The 20,188-nt window shown below is 42.8% G+C and overlaps 1 protein-coding gene across 1 annotated transcript; it reads left to right on the top strand.

The window, feature by feature from the left end:
- Positions 1-2,743: 2,743 nt before the first annotated feature.
- Positions 2,744-17,842, top strand: ara (araucan). The gene is made up of 7 exons (XM_018008820.2): positions 2,744-3,447; positions 7,831-8,409; positions 11,556-11,671; positions 15,550-15,881; positions 15,958-17,161; positions 17,223-17,324; positions 17,394-17,842. The coding sequence occupies exons 1-6, from the start codon at positions 3,397-3,399 to the stop codon at positions 17,236-17,238; spliced, it is 2,298 nt and encodes a 765-aa protein (XP_017864309.1). The 5' UTR covers positions 2,744-3,396; the 3' UTR covers positions 17,239-17,324; positions 17,394-17,842.
- Positions 17,843-20,188: the final 2,346 nt, after the last annotated feature.

Genomic DNA, 20,188 nt, shown 5'->3' with positions numbered 1-20,188 from the left:
TGACATTTATATGCGTGAAAAGTGAACGCTGTCAGACAGCTCAATTGTCAAAATAGATTTAAGTGGCGGCAACTGATTTCATACTTGTGCAAGGGCCAAAAAAACTCGATTGCATAAGATATGCCTAAGGCCAGAGCACTGAGCATTGATAGAAAAGCACAAAGAGTGAGAGAGAGAGAGAGAGAGAGAGGGGAGAGAAAGTGTATGAAAGGAAGGGAAAGAGTGTCGTACTACTTCTGGGGCATGGCACTGAGCGCCGAGGGTGGTCAATGTGTGGCGGTTGCAAATGGAAACGCCCCATGTGGTTGCCACTCCAAGCGTCCAACCCAAGCATCCATCGGTCCGTCCACAGCTGGACGGTTACGTCCGACCCATTGATTGATTGCAGTTGACTCGCAAAAAGTGCGCGCAACAGAGCAAATATTGTACTTAACACCCCAGAGGGACACTTTGAAGTGGCTTTGACTGCTCCCGCTCCCGCTGCCGCTGCCGCTCCTGCTGCCGCTGCTGCTCCTGCTCCTTGCCCTGGCAGATGATGTTGATGTAGCTACTCCTGCTGCTGCTCCCCTCTGCCCTTGCTCCTGCACTTTCTGTTACTCCTGCTACAACTGTAGCTCTTACTCTTACCTCTGCTGCTGCAGTTTCTCCTACGTCTCTTGTTCTGCTCCTCCCCTTCACCTCCTGCTGATCCTGCACCTGCAGCTCAGCTCCTGCTTCTTCTTCTATTGCTTTTTCCTGTTTCTGCTTCTGCAACGCCTCCTGCTGCTGCCTGCCACTTTTCATTTTCCTCCTGCTGCTCCCATTCGCGATTTTCTCTTGCATCCCTTTAAATTTGTTAACCTGCATTTGTTTTGGTCAGCTGCTGCTTTAAGCCCACACTCGACGCTCGACGCTCGCCCTCGCCCTCGTCCTCTCTCTGACAACCATATATCTTTCGCTTTGGCAAGGACACGCCCAGACCTTATGTCGCAATTCCATCATGTAAGGCGCACACTTTTCGGTTTTATAGGTTAATTCGCTTTTATGACATTATCATAAAAAGTAAACAGAGAAACAAGTTTGCCAAACACAAGCTTCAGCACCTCGGCGCGACCACAAAAAAAAATTACAGTGAATACGCACTTGATGCGCCCGCTGTGACGTCTTTCTATTATTTCGCTCTGGGTGTTGCCACTATAAAAAATCTAGCTCGTTAAATTATATATATGTATACGCATATACATTTAAGTATATAAATATATATGTTGAGGTGCATATATATTTGGTATATGCTTTTGGGGCTAGCGCATTTAAGTGGAACATTTTTCATATTTTATGAAAATTTTAGATGCATTTGATTTGGTATAAAAAGTTTTGAGAGTTCCTTAACTGCAACTGAAGTTTGATATGAAATGTGATCAAAACTGCTTTTCGTTACTTAGCAGGCTCTAAAAATACCTTAGCTAAGTTTTAAAACCTAAAGTACTTTGGTTTTATGACTTTTTTATTGAATAATATAACGGAAAAGTTGGAAGGTAAAGCATTTTGTGATGTCTAGTTCTATATGGTAGAAACATTTTTTTATCATTACCTTTTTTACTTTAAGCTAACAGATTATTTGTCAATAAATGGATAATCATTATTTCTTAAATATAATACTGGCTTCCATATCACTCTTCAGTAAGAAATATTTATATCTGAATACAATTTCGTATTATTATTTGTGGACTAAGTTTTAAATTCTTCTTTTAATTTTTGCTCTATTCTATATTATTTAATTTTTATTTCTAAGAACAATATTTATTATTTGTCATTAGGAAATATTAATCCATATTTCAATTTTATTTTTAAGAACCTTTAAAAATATTTTTACAAATACTAAAATTATTTAAAAATTTGTGTGTACTTTATATTTTTTTCTTATGCTTTTAGAATATACTTTAATTACTTATAAATTTGTGTCTACTTTAAGCAACAGTTAAAAGTTGAGAACTCTTTTTGCTGCTTATCTGTTTGAAACAATACTTATCTCAGCAAAAATATAGGCCAACTTAGTTTTTTGTATATTATTTTGGTGTTGTTGTTGCTGCGTCACGATCGTTGTTCATATTGAATGAGAGTCGGCATAGAGTCGCTCGGCAGAAAGGTAAACAAACAGCCGACTAGCCAAACAAAACAAATGGGCGTGCCCAAAATGAAACACTACCCCTGCCATGGGAAGCGTGAAAATAAGAAGTAATTAATGGTCGTATTTCCATTTCGTTTTTCCTTTCTTTTGTTTGGCTCAAATGGCATGGTGCTAATAAAAGTCGCACCTGTCAATGGAGGGACACAGGAAGCGCTAAAGAACAGAAGCGGCTACGTCATACACGAATCGAATGGCGCGCTCTGATTGGCGGGCAACGCAGCGCACTTCCAGCTGCTGTAACTGTATGAGTGTGCGTGCGTGTGTGTGTGTGTGGTTGTTTGTTTACTCTCCTTGCTTAGGCGGAGAAGCGAAAGGCGAAAGCATGCATACGAGTGTTTGTGTGTGCGTGTGTGCACTGGAACGATATAGTCGACACCACCACCACCGCCAGTAGCAAAGCTCAGAGGGCGTCGCCGCACACTTCCAGCGTCGGCCTAAGCAGCATTTCCATTCTAGTTGGAGTGCGCCACTGAGAGAGTATAGCGTCGTCTCGCTCTGGCCCTGCACAACGAGATTGCAACGGTATGCGAACTGAGTCGCAGAGCAACGGCATTCGTATTAGCTCTCGTGCCGGTTGTGAGTAACCATCCGCAACCAGTTCGTGTTCGAACGTACATAGGTGAACATCTGGAGCGCGCAACCGTCGCTGTCACCGTCGCCGTCGCTGTCGCTGTCGCTGACTCCGTTTCGTTTTTTGCGTATGCGTTTTGCGTTTGCGTGCAGCTGAAATTTGTATCTGTATCTGTGCCAGTGGCTGTTCATCTGTATCTGTAGCAGTAGCTGTAGCTGTAGCTGTAGCCGTGTGTAGCCGTGCGTCTGTCTGTGTCTGTATGCGGATAAGCGTTGCAATTGTTATGGTTATGTTTATGTCGGTATTGTTGTCGTCGTCGTCGTCGTCGCCAGTCGCTGCTACGCTCAATAATCCCAATGTTGATTCTGGTCTGTCGCTCGGTCGCTCGCCCGCCCGCACCTTCATTGTGTTCAACTGAGTCTCGTGTTTAGAATTTTGTTTATGCGTGTGTTAACCAACGGTAAAATTGTCACATTGAACAGCTAACTCGAAGAGGTGAACTGAAACACGAATTGATGCGCAAAGACAACAGCAGTGCTATCTACATAAACAATCAAGTTTAATACCAATAATTATAAACAACATAATAATAAAACAAAACAACTCAATAAACGAATACAACTCTTAACGAAGCTTCAACTTGAGCTGCTCTTTGGCAATGGCTGCCTATACACAATTTGGATACGGCGGTTTTCCGTCGGCCTCACAGGTGGGTTAACAAATTTGATGAATCGAAAAATGAATTAAATAATAATTAAAGCAATAGGTGGGCAACACTTGGGGTGAAGTAGTTTAGATATATTGTCGTCTTTACACAATGTCTTTCAGTTTAGCAGATAAAGTATTTGGTATGTATGTATGTATTAAGAAGGGGATATAACAGGCTCTTAAGGAGCTGTGATAAGCTTTTATGATCTCAACACTTTCTTAAAATTTGTAGGTTTCTAAATGTTTTTTATTTTATAATTTCTATAAACTAAATACTTCATACATTTTCTTTGGAACTTTCATATATTCAGCCTTAATAGAAATTTATGCAAATTTCTATACAATACTCTACTCACAACCGGTTCATTGTGTTTCCATAGTAATATCAGAAAAATTAATAGAAAAAGTATGATAGGCTATGTTTTATATATTGGAAAAACTAGTTGGTAGATTTCATTTCATCTGAAGAAATTTCAAAGTTAGAGCTTAGAGATAAACTTCAGCTTTGGATATTATTATTGCCCTAAAATATGATCTTCTCTTCCATGATCTACTACTCTAATAGTTAGGATTCTTTCTCAGAGAATACTTCCTTCTACGTCAAGTGCAGTAGTTGCTAGGAACTTAATCAAAGGGGGCCAGGTGAGAGTGGGAGGTGGCAAGCCGATGCACACTCCCATACATTCACACGCATCTTCTCACACACACACACACTCAGCTGCACTCTCTCGCACACGCACAGGCGCTGTGGTCAGTGCGTTGAGCATGTGAAACTGTTGAAAAGTCAATAAAATTCAATTGCAACGATCGTAAATCATAAAATTTATAACCGTAAAGTGACAGCTCAGAGCAGGCTCTGGGAATGCGCCTGCGCATGCGCTCACGAGTACGTGAGCAGGCAGTCAATGAGAGCAGAGAAGATGCTGCAGATGCAGAGGCAGAGGCAGAAGCTGGAGGCAGGAGGCCCAGCACAGATGCAGCCACACCGATAGTGGCATCAGTGGCGGCTACCGGAGGTCCGACATCAGACGGGCGGGCGAACATCGATCGAGTGGCCGGAGCCAAACGATCGACAGACAGATCGGCCGACCGACTCGGCGACAAGCGGGCCTCGACGATGTGATCTACTTTACATTGCGCTGCATTCCCATTGCTCGTAGCTACCGAGTGGAGCCGGGCTTTCGCATCATGTGGCGCTTGCAGTTCCACTATCAGCTTGGTTATCTGCGGAAGTGCAGGAGTGGGAGAAGTGGGAGGAGGTGGCGGCAGCGGCGGCGGCGGCGGAGGAGGAGGAGGAGCAGGAGCAGTCAGGTAGGCAGGCAGGCAAACTGGCCTCGCACTGGAGACGCAGCAGCAGATGCAACAGTCGAGATTAGATCATTGAGCTCTGTGCGCAGTTTGCGATTCACAGAAATTGGTAGTGCACACACATGGGCCGCGCAGCAAGGCCGCGCCGAGATCTTATCAGATCAGGCAGCCCGCGTGCGCGCGCGCGAAAGAGAGAGATAGAGAGAGAGGGAGAGAGACAGAGCGAACGGGGTTTGCGAGTCGTTGTTGTCCATGTCCATGTCCACAACAGAGTGAGTCTCAGCTGGCGCTTCCTTCGAGCAGCAGCGACAGCCCCGACCACAGCTCCAGCTCCAGCTCCGGCTGCAGCTTCCTTTTTACGCAGTCAACTTGCTGCCCATTGGATGCGCTGCACTCATGCATAATGCATGCGGAATCTGCCCATTCGCATAGAAGTCCCTATATGGTGTCGCCTATCAGATCAGTTGTCATAATTCTCATATATTCCGTGTGTGAGAGAGCGCCCGCTGTCTGCCTGGGAACTGGCCAGTGGATTGGCCCGAATGTCCTTTGCTCCGCTCCATCATCGTCTTTGCCAATTTTTTGCTTCGCCCCTCTCTTTCTGTTTTATTCACATTTGGTTTTTTGTGCGTATTTTTCACTAATTAAAAAGCGCGACATAAAAAAATAACATTGAATCAATCATTTGTTGAAATTTGATTAATGGTTGTTCTTTGATACATGCGGACAGACCTCGCCTCGCCTCGCCTCGACCTCGCCGCTCTGGCTCCGTGACTCAGCCACAATTTCATCTCGCTCGCTGGCAACAACAATATTTTCTATTAATTTATGAAATCAGGATGAAATCTATTTCATGTAGCTTACCTTGACTCTATACTTATAAAATTAGGCCTCAGTGCCCCAGCCACGGCCCGTTCACGTATCGCAGACAATCGACAGATTATGTTAATGATTCCAGGATAATTATGACTTTGGCCACAACGACGACGGGAGCTGTAAGCCAGCCGAAGTCGGCAGCGGGCAGTGTGTATATATGTGTGTGTGTATGCACGTCGTATCTGACCTTTGGGCTAGTCTGATAGTCGCTGGACGGCATTCGATCAATTTGTAGCTGTCCATCAGCAAAGTATTTCGAGTTAATTATAGGTTTATCGGCATATTGCGAAAACACTCTGGCAAAATATTGAAGCTCGCCTCGTTTCGCAGATTGTCCCGCGGCAATTTTCAGAAGCATTTCGATGTGTACAGCTGCCCCGTCTTCTTCATCTTCGGTGTTTTGGCCTGCAAGCGTTGCCTGCCACACCCTCATTGATTTCTGGCATCTTGAACGGAGCTGTCTGGTCTTTGGGTCTCTGTCTGGGGTTTGGGTTCTGGGGTCTGGGGTCTGGGTTCCAGGGCTTGGCTTGCATTTTGCATATTAATTGCCATGGCCAAGCGACTGGCGCATGCCATTGGCGTAACGCTTCAAGATGGTGAACATCATCAAGCTGCTGCTGCTACTCCTGCTACTCCTGCTGCTGCTGCTACTCCTGATGCTGCACTTTAAATCGATTGCGTTGGGGTAATTGATGTAGCCGACGTTACAGCAATACGTCAATGGGCGGCCATCGATGTGGCAAACATGGCGGACAGATTAATCGGTTGCAGGATTATAAGATCACTCAGCCACAATTGCAGCTTCTGTACTGTAGCGCATCGCCCCTGGCGCTGATTGTGTGTTAACACCATATTCGCTTACAATATGTTATCGTGCGATCGTGTAATGGGGCTTTCTGTCGATTTTTCAAATTAAACTTACGACCGGCCTTCCTTACCTTCTTCGATTCCTCCTCCTGCTCAGTCAACACGTTCCAGCACGTTCATTATACGTCCATCCATATTTATGAACTCTGCTGCAATTCGCTGAGGTGGACCACATCATGTCTATTCATCAAGTGGTCTGGGAACATATGTAAATAGCCGATCTGGTATTGCCTTCTCGTCAGGTTGTTGAAGAACAAAAAGTATTTCAGGAAGCGTTTATTGGAGTAAGAGCATCCTAACTCGTTCTCCAATGAAATTTCATGGAATAATTCTTGACATAACTATGCAGCTTAGTATATATAGTAGGATTAGTAACTGGTTTCGAGCTGAACTGGTTTGGTATCTGAATTGCCAATTTCTTATTAGCCATTAGCCAATCGAATCTAATTGGAATGTCCCCTTCCAAGAAGTGAATATAGAACATAGAATATAGAACATAGAATATAGAATATAGAAAATAGAATATAGAATATAGAATATAGAATATAGAATATAGAATATAGAATATAGAATATAGAATATAGAATATAGAATATAGAATATAGAATATAGAATATAGAACATAGAATATAGAATATAGAACATAGAATAAATATCTCTCCTATATTCTATAGTATTTCTCTCATAATTAAAACTTGTTCAGCATGTTCTTTAGTTCAAGAACAAATATATGTTATATTGATAGTAATCCATGGAAATGTCAAAAAAATTAATATTTTTAATTATAATAATTGAACTGAAAGTGATATGGCGATAACGTTCAAGTGGCTGGAGTTAACAGAAACCACTTAGGTCTACGCTGAGCTGCTTAGAATGGGCTGTTAAGACAGTCGAGTGTCTTTGACGACTTTGGTGCTTATCTGAATGCGTTTTCTATTTGTGTTTGGAATTGAGAATGAAGTTGGAATGGCTTTGATAAACATTCATTAATTATGTAAACCAGTGGCCAGCCGAAGATAGCTGGACAACAGCTGAAGGCGACTCGACACGCATAAGTAGTTGATAAGCGGGTGAATTGAGTCTGTTGTTTATATTAATATTATCTAAGCAGGTAGTTGGGACATCTGTTAATGCATCTGAATCAGATTGGGAATCTAAAGAGGGTGACAATTTTTCCACTTTAAATGAAGTCTTTAGCTGATCGCTTGCCCGCTTGACACTAAGTGGTGCAAAGATAATGGGACGCACGTCTCCACACACATGCTCTGCAATGCTCACAGTCAATCGTCTCAATGTTTGCAATCTCTGTTTTTTCGTTTTTGGTATTTTGCAGCTCCTGCCGCCGAATGTGACGCAGACACCTGAAGATGTCTCGGCGAACGTGAATGCATCTTCATTGGTGATGACAAACGCGCCGGCTCTGAGCCCCACGGGTGGTGCCGACTGCCAGGCGAGCCAGCAGCAGTCGGGTGGTGGTGGCGGAGGCGGAGGCGGTGGTCCTGGGTCTGGCACTGGAGCTGGAGGAGGAGGAGGAGGAGGAGGCGATGCCTCAACGGGCGCTCTAAGTCCCGATGCGCTTTCGCAGAACTCAAATGCGGCCACGGGATCAGCTGTGGCTGGCACTGTCGCTGGCCCCGATGCGATCACCGGTGGCTCCCTGGACAGCAGCGCTGTGGGCACAACGCCTACAACGGGCAGCTCCTGCTGCGAGAACGGCCGTCCCATTATGACCGATCCGGTCTCTGGCCAGACGGTCTGCTCCTGTCAATACGACTCAGCACGGCTGGCGCTATCCAGCTATTCGCGCCTGCCGGCGGCCAGCGTCGGGGTCTATGGCTCGCCATATCCATCGACGGATCAGAACCCCTACCAGAGCATCGGCGTAGACAGCTCCGCCTTCTACTCGCCGCTGGTAAGTGAAAGCCAAGACGGCTAAATGGATTATCTCCACATATGACTTTAATTGTGTAGTCAGCGGGCAGACGTTGCCAAAGACCTAAAACAAAGCAGTCGGGCCATGGACGTAGACGAGTCGCAGTTCGAGTTCAAGGGAAAGGGTATATATAGGGACAACGGCTTGTCAATGTAGTCGAGTAAATCGAATTATCATTATGGCTGACTGAAGCTCAGTCAAACCTCATTTAGTCGCTGCTGCAGCTTGTATCGGAGTTTATTCCTCTCTCCCTTTCCCGCTCCCTCTCTTCCACTCTATGGCTCTGTTTCTCTGTTGCTGTGGCTGTCTCTTTCTCTTGTGCTGACTACCATTGTGATATTCGATACTTTGCGCAACGAAAGGCAAAATCATTGGAAACAAAACATATTGCCCCATGGCCTCAATTACACTCCCAGATGAAGCTCGCCATGCATTTGTATGTGTGGGCTAATCGAGCTTATGCTTTTGTATGCATCTCATTCACATGAGAGAGTGTGTGTGTATGTATGTGTGTGTGTGTGTGTATGTGTGCCCTTTGTATTTTCTAAGTGACCACAGAAATGTACACGGCCAACATGCACACAGTTTTAAATGACATACTAGATGACATACTCGAGCTTCAAGAGGGAGCTGGAGCTGTAGCTGGAGCTGGAGCTGTAGACAGGCATGCACATTCAGCTGTGGACAGCCCAAACAAACAACATAAATATTTAGCCTTTGTAGCGAACTACAAGCTACCAATTAATAGGCCAATCAGTTAGCTCGCCGTCTCTAAATAAAGCCGAGAGCTATATAGATTTTAATATTGTTTACTTTATTGAAAATCAAATGTGAATATTGAAAAGGGTTTTCCATTCGGAAGAGGGCTTTTCATTTTGAACATAAATTTCATTTGAAGCATTGGCTGAAAGTCTTTTGTTATTTCGGATTTAGTTACGATTAGGAAGGTTGTAGATGAAGAATTTCTTTAAATTGAGTTTGCATAGTCTGTAAGCTGTTATCAATATAGGTTCAAGCTGGTTTCATATATACTTAAATACATATATATTCCATATATTATAGTCAACAATTTAGTTACATTAATGTACAAAAACTTTGGGGTTAGAGTTTCTCTTTCTTTCAATTTCCAGTAAACTTCTGTTTGTAAACTGAAATTCTTTGAAATTTCAGTCTCCAGACATACCCATGCGTTGGCCCAATTGTTAACTTAATAATGCCCAAACAAGACTTTTATGTAATTCTCCCCCCCCCCCCCCCTAAAAAGAGAAAAAACGAGTTAAGTAAAAAGTGAGAAACTGAGTGCGCAAGGGAGAAGTCTTCTGCGTGATACCAAATAAGCAGCTACCAATGTGTCATGTTAAATTGTTATTTACAAGAACAGGAAATTCAAAGTGAATCGTGGCCGTTCCCCTTTCTGCGCTCTTGTCTCTGCCTCTACCTCTGCCTTTACCTGGCTGTCACCTGGCATATGCACCTGAGCGCTGGCCGCGCTCTTATCCGAGTTCTCTTTTAATTAAGAAAATATCATTGGCTGCGCGTTCGCACATTCAGCGCGCGATAAGAAGTCGAGGGAGGCCACCGCCCCAGGCAGGAGGCGAGCGGTGGGAGGGTGGGGCAGTTAGAAATTGGTTCTACTCATAGATAGTACGGAGTGTGAAAGATCTGCTGACATTTAACTGTTGCTCACACAATACAGCGAGCAGAGGCAATGAGCCGAGGCAGCTGGCAGACAATCTCGTAAATCAGAGTTCATGTTTTTTGGTCGGCCTTCGTTTGATATGAAACGCGCAGGGCATGTAGATAGAGAGTCAACGATATCATATCCGATACCTGTTTCCCTGTTTTCCAACTCATTTATATATTTATATAAATATATATATTTCGATCGAATGACATTTCGATAAATATATTTGTCACTCTGTCGGCATCGGCATCGGCGTCAGCGTCGGCGTCGGCAAAAGGTGAGTTAAAAAATTAATAAACAATGGCATACATGATGTTAAGCAATTAAAAATGTTAATGCCATTTCATAAATCAAGAGGCTAAACAAAAGTCAAGTCGGCTCGGCCAACCAGATTCGCCGCCAGACTCCCAACCCAGCGGGCTCAGCTGCCCATCTGGCCCCCGATCTATGGATCTGTGACCAATAGTTGTCGCTCATAAATCGCCAAAAAAAAAAAAAAAAAAAAGCCATCTATAAGGTCATATGGCGGCCATACGCTTCCAATATTAAAATTAAGAGTGTTCGAACCTCATAACGACAATAATCGCAGTTCCAGCTTATTTTTGTCGATTTCTGTTTCGGTTTCTATCTATGTTTCTGTTTCTGTTTGAGTTGTTGGTCTAAATTATGTTTTTGGATACACATCATACTGTCTGGCTATAAAATATGGTCAACGTCAGCGCACGCTTGTTTCATGGCAAAATATGTTGCCAAATTATAAATTCCATGTTAACAAAATCGTCAACTTTTTTTGTGGATACTGTGGGAAAATCATTTTGTTCGTTGCTCCTATGCCTTATGTCTAAGGTCGAATAGACAACAAACAAACAAAATTTATAAAATAAATAATTCGAATTAAATTTTGTTTTGTAAATTTGTTGTCTTAACTGTATTTAGCAAATGTTTAAATGTGTGCAGTGATTACAATCAATCAAGCAATTGATTGAAGCCATGATGTATGAACTTTGATTAGGGGTTGGGGCTAACCAGTTTCCATTTGGGCAGTAGCTTCTCTATGGCAAAAGAAAAATAAAATAATTCATGGGGTGTTTGGGCATTTGAGACTAGAAGAAAGAGCGTAAGTGGTGCATATAACCTCAATCAATTAAAAAATTGATTGAAGCAGTGATTTACAGCTCGAAAGGATAAACCAAAACATTTGAAATTTGAGTAGGAGATTTTTTATTGAATTAAGAATAGAATAGGAAAATTTTACATTTAAGTATCATTTGATTTCACTCTAGTTAAATGACTGCCATCAATCAATACTTGATTGACTGAATATAATAAAATGAGGATCAAAGTTTGTTATCTAAAGAAACATTTTAGATATGCATTATTTAAAATCTGCATTCTATTCAGTCAAATCAGCATAATTCATCCTTTGCATCAATCATTGCAGAGCAATCCCTATGGCTTAAAGGACTCGGCAGCTGGCACTGAAATGGGCGCCTGGACCTCGGCTGGTCTGCAGCCCACAACGGGCTATTACTCCTACGATCCCATGTCGGCATATGGGTAAGTTATGGAACTGTTTACCATATATGCACATAGATGTACATATGTATGTGTTATATAAATGATTGTGCTGGGTGCTAGAGCTGGGGCAAATCAAAAGCAATTGTGCGCCCATAATTAATTGTTAAATATATTTGCGAGTACTTCAAATTGATTTGAATTTAATTGCGCGTCGCTGGGGACAGACAGCGAAAGGGCCAGCGACAGGGTGAGCGAGAGGGACAGGGACAGAGTCTGACCAGCCAGCTAGCCAGCCAGCCAGACAGAGGCGATAATAAAATTTGAATTGTGAAAATTGCTAGAGCGCGCGAAATTATTTATTTATGATTGCGGCGAAAATAATCGCAGTTAATTGCACGCCACAGTGAGCTGTGTGTGTGTGTGTGTGTGTGTGGGTTTATGTATATATATAAGTGTGTGTAAGGCACACGCACCAGCAGCAGCGGCAGCAGCAGCAGCAGAATATTGACACGGATACGTTGCAGCGGACAGTCAACGGACATGCAACTGCAACTGCAACTGCAACTGCCGTCGCGCTTGCCCCACGAACGTTGCGTGCGTAAAGCTCATGAAAGCTGAGCTGCAACAGGGTATGAGACGTCGACTGCGGCGACGACGGCGACGGCGACTGCAACTGAGACTCTGACTCTGGCTGAGGCTGAGACTGGGGACCGGGTCTGGGCTTTGACTATGGCTACGGCTCTGGCTCTGGCTCTGGCTCTGGCTCTGACTCTGGCTGAGTGAAGGCAGCGCTAGGTGTGAGTAAATGAACGCCATGTTGGCCGCCATATTGAGCGAGAGTGCACACGTTTGACAGACATTTAAAAGAAGAACGGGCTGTGGCCAAAGAGTGTGAGAGAGAGAGAGAGAGAGAGAGGGAGAGATTAATGGAGAGAGTGAGTGAGTGCGTGCGTCTGTGTGTGGGTGGTTGGGCATAAAGTGCTCTGCCGCGCGTCCATTTGGAGCCAATGTCACTTGTCGTGCCTGGCATTATTTGTTTAAAATGTGTGTTCATTGCTGTAAATTGCTACTCACAGATAATAACAACAACAACAACAACAACAACATGTAATTATAATTGCCAACTAAAATTAAATTGCATGTACACACACACAAACGCAAACATATATATACAAATTATATTTTAGATATATATTTATTTAAAAAAAAAAAAACGTAGGCAACGTGGCTGTTATTGTTTTTTTTTTTTTTGTGTTTTGGTTTTTGTTTGTGTGTGAACAAGAATTCGATTTGTTAACAAGATTATGGGCAGCGGCCGAGCTCGCAGACTCTGGCTTAAAAGCCAGCCACAAGCAAACACACACACACACTAGCACGCACACACACATGCATACACCCATTCAGTGCAAAAATAGAATGCGTGGCAATTAGCAACAAATGAACGCTTGTGCTCGTCAAATTGTAAAACATTAGAGAACAAAAGCGCACTAAACAAATACAAATACACACACACACACACACACTCGCACACAGATACATACATATACACCGGCATGCGGCTGCATCCGCCGGTTACGGTCAGCCTACGCGATAATAATACGGCGGGAACTAATCGCCAACTGCGATGTTCGCTCGCTCAGCTTTCGTGCACCAAATTACAGAAATCGTAACATTTGTTTTTAACGTTCATAAGATGCTTAAGCAAATTGCAAATGCAATAAAAACAACATGAATACAACAAATAACAAGAAAAAAGTCAAATAATAAAACAAAAACTTTACAACGACTATTAAATACCTTGCACAGGTGCGCAAGCTATATTTAGCATGCTTGTTCGTTTTGTTGTCGAAAGCCGATTATAATATTCCTGATTTGTTGGGAGTCTTTATGGGTCGTATATATACAAACATGGTGTTTACTTGTATGATATAGTATAGCATGGTATCGCATAGTATATACAGCATATATATGTATAGGTATATGCGGATAGCGCCACATTTCACATTCCACCTTTCGCCCATTTGTTTTTGCTAATTTCTTTATTTTTATTGCGCGTTAATTTAATTTCTTACATTTTATTTCGTGTTTTAACAATTCTATTCTGGACATAGTCTGCTAGACATATAAAGCTCGTAGTGGAACTGTTATATGCTATTTTATTTGAAACAGAATTCATCGAAGCTCAATAGCTACAAATAGCCGTTTTTTGTGTAGCTAAAATCATTTACATAATAGAGCTAATCTGTTGACTTCTGAAGCTGAATAATGTATGAATAGACCATAGATCATATCTATATTTGGATACATCGAATATTGCTATCCAGAATCTATAATTCTTTGTGAAAAAGAAAGCTGTGCTAATAGAACTTATAGCATAAGGATGCTGAAAAAATTCCTATAATATTTTTTCATCATACTTATATATCATCAATCTTATTATCAGAAACTTCCTAATATAATTATAAATTATATTATAAATTGCTTAGGAAAATAATGCATCATCTTTAATTCTTGAGAACTTTTCTAATGCAAGCTATGATAAAACGATGTTGAGAGAGTTGTTAATATCATTGCTTCATATAGACCAGAAATCAAAAGAGATATCCATCAAAAGAGAAACAATTGAGGCATAAGCTTAAAGAGACATACACTATATCATACTCAATATATGTATATTTCTCTAACCATTAACAAAGCAGATTTACGTCCCCCTCGCAATGCATTATCCTTTTTACATAGTTGCAAAACTTTTACAAAAGCTTTTTAACAAAATTTAATAGGATTGAATTTGTCTCTTTGGTTAAGTTTGGCAAATCGATAGCTTTAAGCGCCAGCATTTACATCCTTTTCGCAGACTTTAGACTGGGGCGGGCAGGCAGGCAGACGAGCTGACGGGCAACTTACTTACGAGCCGCACTGTGAGCGAACAAATTTGTGAGTGCCCAACGTCCTTGTGCCAGACAATAATAGCAAAAACTCAAACATCAACTTCGACGCTGCATAAAAATCGTGCACATTTCTTCAGCCACGACGCGTTTCTTCTTTTTGTTTTGTTGTTGTTGGTTTTTTGTTAGATTCAGCTTACCGCAAAAGGAAAAAGCGAGAATAAAAATGTGAAAACCAGTAAAGGATGCGCTGGATGGAAATGGGGGCAGGACAACGACACCAACGAGTCCACAGCAGCTTCCGAGGCTGGCAGCACAGTTTCCTTCTTTATCTTGTTGTAAAATTCACCGCACAAACTGTTGATTCTGCGGCACCATAAAAATCCCATGAAAAATTAAAAAAAAAGGAGTCTGAAAGGGAGAAAGGGAGAAAAAAAGCAACTGCTGTCGGCTCTCTGGGGAGCTGTTGCACAGATGAGTTGCAGCTGGATATACGCATGGCTGGGGGTGGCTTAATTTAGCTAGCAGAGCTTTGGACCAGGGCAGATGTGGGTGAAGGCGAGCTGGATAAAAATGCAAACGCAATAACTGGGCTCCGGCTCGGCTCGGCTCGGACTAGTAACTCCAGCTCCTGTTACTGCTGCTGCTGCTCCCGCTCCTACTCCTGCTCCAGCTTCTGCATCCGACTCGGTTTCCCAGTTGCATACCCAAACCCAAAAAGTTGACCATACGCTTATGGCGTTGTCGTCCTCGTTATTGTTGAGTGTTGTTCTCATTGCTGCTGTTGTTGTTGTGCGCTGTTTCACAACTATGTTTTACAATATTTTGACGTTGTACTACACTGGAGGTGTGGCATCTGTGGGTGGTACAGAGCTCTAGCTCTGCATATGAAAGCATCAATTTAAATTGTTCGCATTTTTAATGAATTTTCATGTTTGCTCGCTGTAGCGCAGTGTAATAGAAAAAAATACATGCCTTGACCATTACACTAACCAGTTTCTCTCTCTCTCTCTCTTTTACTCCCTCTATCAGCTATGGAGCCAGCTACGATTTGGCTGCACGCCGGAAGAATGCCACACGCGAATCGACGGCCACGCTGAAGGCGTGGCTGAACGAGCACAAGAAGAATCCATATCCCACCAAGGGCGAGAAGATCATGCTGGCGATCATCACAAAGATGACGCTGACTCAGGTCTCGACTTGGTTCGCGAACGCGCGTCGTCGCCTCAAGAAGGAGAACAAGATGACCTGGGAGCCAAAGAATCGCACGGATGACGATGACGATGCGCTCGTGTCGGATGATGAGAAGGACAAGGATGATGTGGAGTCCAGCAAGGACTCGCATGGCGGCAGCTTGGCCAAAGGTAGTCGATTGCACAGGTATTCCAGGCAATTGTAGCTGAGCTTTGCTTTTCTTTCCCTCTCTCTCCCCTTTTGCAGATGTGGCCAAGGATGAGGAGGACCTCATCGACGAGGACCAAAAGAGTCTTGGCCAGGCGAACATTTTGCGTGCTGGCTTCGGCTATCCATCGGGTGGCTATCATGGCGGCAGCGGAAGCAGTCATCCGGCTGCGTATAATCCGTATCATCATCACCATCAGCATCCCGCCTACTATCAGCCGCAACAGACGGTGCTGCCGGCTGCCTTCCATGCGGGTGAGGGCGGCCTGGGCATGGCCAGCAAGCACAGCGAGCATAGCGATCCAAAAAACCAGCTAGGCCGGGACTGTGGCGTGCCGATTCCAGCTACGAAGCCCAAAATCTGGAGCTTGGCCGACACAGTTGCCTGCAAAACCCCGCCACCGGCATGCATGGGCCCCGGGCAAATGATGCCACAGCAGCAGCAGCAGCAGCAGCAGCAGTCTATGCAGCGTCATCTGCATCCGCAGTCCCAACAGGAGGGCCAGGGCATGGCTACCTCCCAGGTGCACCAGCACCAACAGCAGCAGCAGCACCAACAGCAGCAGCAGCTGCAGATGGAGCAACAGCCTCTGGCAATGGGCAGCCACTTGTTCAACGGCACGCCCTATGTCAGGGCGCATACCACGGCCTACGGGGGTTTTCTAGGGGCTACGACGCAGCAGCTTCATACTACGAGCACGAACAGTGCAGACCCGTACAGTCCCAGTGGCCTGCACAGCAGCAGCAGCTCCAACGGCACACATACGCCTACCATCCCTACTACGGCAAACCCAAGTCCGAGCGAGGCCATGAGATTGGGCCTGGGGCTGGGCCTGGGCCTGGCCGAGTCGCCGGGATCGGGGCCCTACCCAGCGGTGCGTCAGTCGCAGCCATCTCAGTCCACAGCGAGTCAGCGGGCGATGGCGATGGGGTTTCCCGAAGCCCAACCCGATACTCCACCCCAAACTCCGCCGAATATGAAGGTGCTGAGCGGAGCTTTGAGCCTGCTGCCTACCGCTTCGCAAATCCCTATGACCGCTACCTGTCGCAGCAGTAATGCCGCCTACAGCAATCCCGGCTGCGGCTATCCCATGAATTTCTCCACGCGCCTCAACGACTACGAATACCCTGCCAGCCACAACAGGGACGACTACAGCAGCGGCAACAGCAGCGCCAGCAGCAGCTCCTCCTCGCCCCATCTGCAGCGGACGGCGGACAACATGTTCAAGCCGCTCTTCAAGAGGTACACTCACTCAAAATAGTCCATGCGCATGTACAGTAAATGATTTATAAATCTCCCCTAGCCTGACGTCCGTCTAGACAGTGGGACTGAAGATCTTATGTATTTGCAATATCGTATATACACACAAGCGCACACACACACAAATGTATATAACATAATTTAGGTAAGATTTGTAATTGATATACATTTAACCGTTACAGCTATTTCCATTGAAGTCTATTTATCTCCGCAGATTTCTGGGCTCGTGCAACAACGTAATTTGATTGTGTAATATTTAACAATTAATATATATAAACACACGCATATACATAAATATATATACCACATTGGTACATAAGTACCAAAACTACTAAAACTTAATAATTATAATAATAATAATAATGATTATATTAATAATGAAAAGCCGTGCATTGTCTTAAACTATATCTGATGTAAGCATTATAATAGGTTCAGCTTCTTTTATAAACCGCATTGTAATTGTATACAGGCACATTTAAACACTTAGCATTAAGATTATAAACTGTGATAAATTTTACATTGTTTAACAGACTTCAAATTTAAAGAAAACAAAAAAGGATAAAAACAGAAAATGCAAATAAATAATAGTTCAATAGTTCTCTATAAATTCATAATATTAAAAATAATTTAAAATTCGTTCAATATACAATAAATCTTTGTAATCCTAACAAATATTGTATTTTTAATAATAACTGGTGTTTTTTGGGCATATACTAAATATATGAGAGGTACAAGTGAGAGTGAAATTATAGTCCAGAAATTATGAGCTTTTCTAAAGATGGAATAAATTGAAGAAATCTGTTTGGGGAATTTAATATAGAAATTGTTTACAATGTAGCTTGGATCATTCTTGTTGCAGTTTTTTTATTTAATTTTTTTTTTTTTTTTAATTTTAACAAAAGTAGGAGTTGCTGAAAACGGAATTTCTATTTATTTTAGAGTTAATTTGAACAAAGCAGAAATATATATTGAGTTTTTGCAATGTACCTTTGGTACTTTTTTGTTTAAACTGATATAAATGACTAGCACACTTATCAGAAATCCACTAATATTTTAGAGACAGCTTCAATGGGTAAAGTAGAAACATTATCACGTATGTTGCTATTTACAATTTACCTATGGTACCTTTTTGATGACGGAATTTAACAAAGTCTTGATGAGGACAGAGATAATAAAAATAAATATTAGATTACAAGGTACCTTTGGTATTTATTTATTTATTTATTTTTTTTTTTTTTTAAGAAATCAAAGTGAAAATAATGGCAAAGAATACGAAATTCCATACTCACTTTATAGATATCTTGAGTCTATAAGGAATTATATGCCATACTTATAGATAACATTCTACATAGCCAGTTGAACTGGCTGCCTTTAAATATCCTATAGTCTAGCTGAAAAGTTTTCATTGAAATCGCAGCTAATTACCTTTACAACGTTGCAGTTTTTCTTTTGCCGAGTGAAATTAACATAAATTACATATTATAATTCATTACATCGAGCCATGTACCCAAATGTCATTTGTAGCTGAGCTGAAAAGCAGAGACATGTACATTAAAAAAATATATCGCATTAATGCAAACGAGCTGCAAAAAGTGGAGGGGCTAATAGAGAGTGGAAAGCGAGCTACTTAAATGCAATTTAATGTGCATTGTGTACTACATTTGGGGATTTGCAAATGAGCTTTACGAGAGTGGAGGCATTCCATAAAATGCAAAATGAAGATGAAAACTAAAGCTGGCTTTAAATTGATGTCAAGTATTTACTCAAGTATGAACTCCTTTCTGTTTAAAGCCAAGCTTTGCTATTACCCGAACAGCTGTTCTGAAGAACGGAATACCCCTAATGTATACGCGCATACATACATACATATATACCATGAGCCACAAGCCCTATTGTAGTGCGAAGCGAGGTTTTGGCACACAGCCACAATAAATTACGCGACAGAGAAAACGTTTGCTGTCAAACTCTACAACTTGGAGTCTCTCTCGCTCTGTGTGTGTGTGTGTGTGTTCGGGGAGTCTGGTGTTTTGAAGGGGGGAGCCGAACAATTTGTAACGACTATCGGCATTTGATAAATTAACATTCAGCAGTCTCTCGATTATGCAACAAATTGTCATTTGAATTGAAATTGACAGCCGCTGAAGGCAATACCTTGCGATATATTTCGACGTATTTGGCCGATGACGATGACGACGATGACGATGACGATGACGATGTAAGTTGAGCTGATTAATTTGGTTTTAGTTTGACACACTTTACGTAGATAGGCAAGTCTTTAAGTGGTACGTAACGCCGCGTGCAGTCCATAATACAAATTTCTTAAACGGTTTCTATATGTAATCCTCTTTAACTGCTGCTCTATCTCTCTCTCTCTCTCTCTCTCTCGCGCTCTCTCTGTTTCGCTCTGTGTGTTTTAAGCTATCAGCGGGATATTAGTTCCGTTCCCATAGTTCCCATAATGCAGCCTTATGCGCTTTACGAGTTGTTTTACAATGCTAAACGACCTGCAGTGGGCATAAAATTTCCCATTACAAATGCGGCCAATCAGTAAGCCGGCTAAATTAATCGCATCACATGCCATCGCCACAGTCAACCAGTCAGCCAGCGAGCCGGCCAGGTCCAGATCCTGCGCTTCGTATAGCGATCTCATTTATGGGCCATAAACCATAGTAGCTGCAACGTCTTGGGGCAGAGCTGGTTGTTGCAACCGCAACTGCGGCAGTCGTCGGCTGGCGCTCTTCGGTCGGCAATCGGATTGAGCATTGTTTCTGGATCGGTCACCAGCGGCGAGGATATACGACAGTTAACTTATCTTGCATCCACTTAACGTCTCGCGGCAATAAATCAATCCAATGCTCAAAATCACGTTGGCAGCCACAAGGCGAATTAATCACTTTGAAAATTGTTACCCATTTGGAAACTTGTCGCATTAACTTCCCAGCTGCATGCAACCCGTTTCGTATAAAAAATATACACACACACACACATACATATATATTGCTATTGTGT

Source organism: Drosophila arizonae, chromosome 4, assembly GCF_054131065.1.
Source record: "Drosophila arizonae isolate 15081-1271.41 chromosome 4, UAZ_ARI_1.0, whole genome shotgun sequence".
Taxonomy (NCBI): Eukaryota; Metazoa; Arthropoda; class Insecta; order Diptera; family Drosophilidae; genus Drosophila; species Drosophila arizonae.
This window is presented reverse-complemented; position numbering and strand designations above follow the sequence as displayed.

Coding starts and splice junctions, on each gene's coding strand:
- ara (XM_018008820.2), top strand. CDS start 3,397: ATGGCTGCCTATACACAATTTGGATACGGCGGTTTTCCGTCGGCCTCA. Junction 3,448..7,830: donor GTTTTCCGTCGGCCTCACAG/GTGGGTTAACAA, acceptor GGTATTTTGCAG/CTCCTGCCGCCGAATGTGAC. Junction 11,672..15,549: donor GATCCCATGTCGGCATATGG/GTAAGTTATGGA, acceptor TCCCTCTATCAG/CTATGGAGCCAGCTACGATT.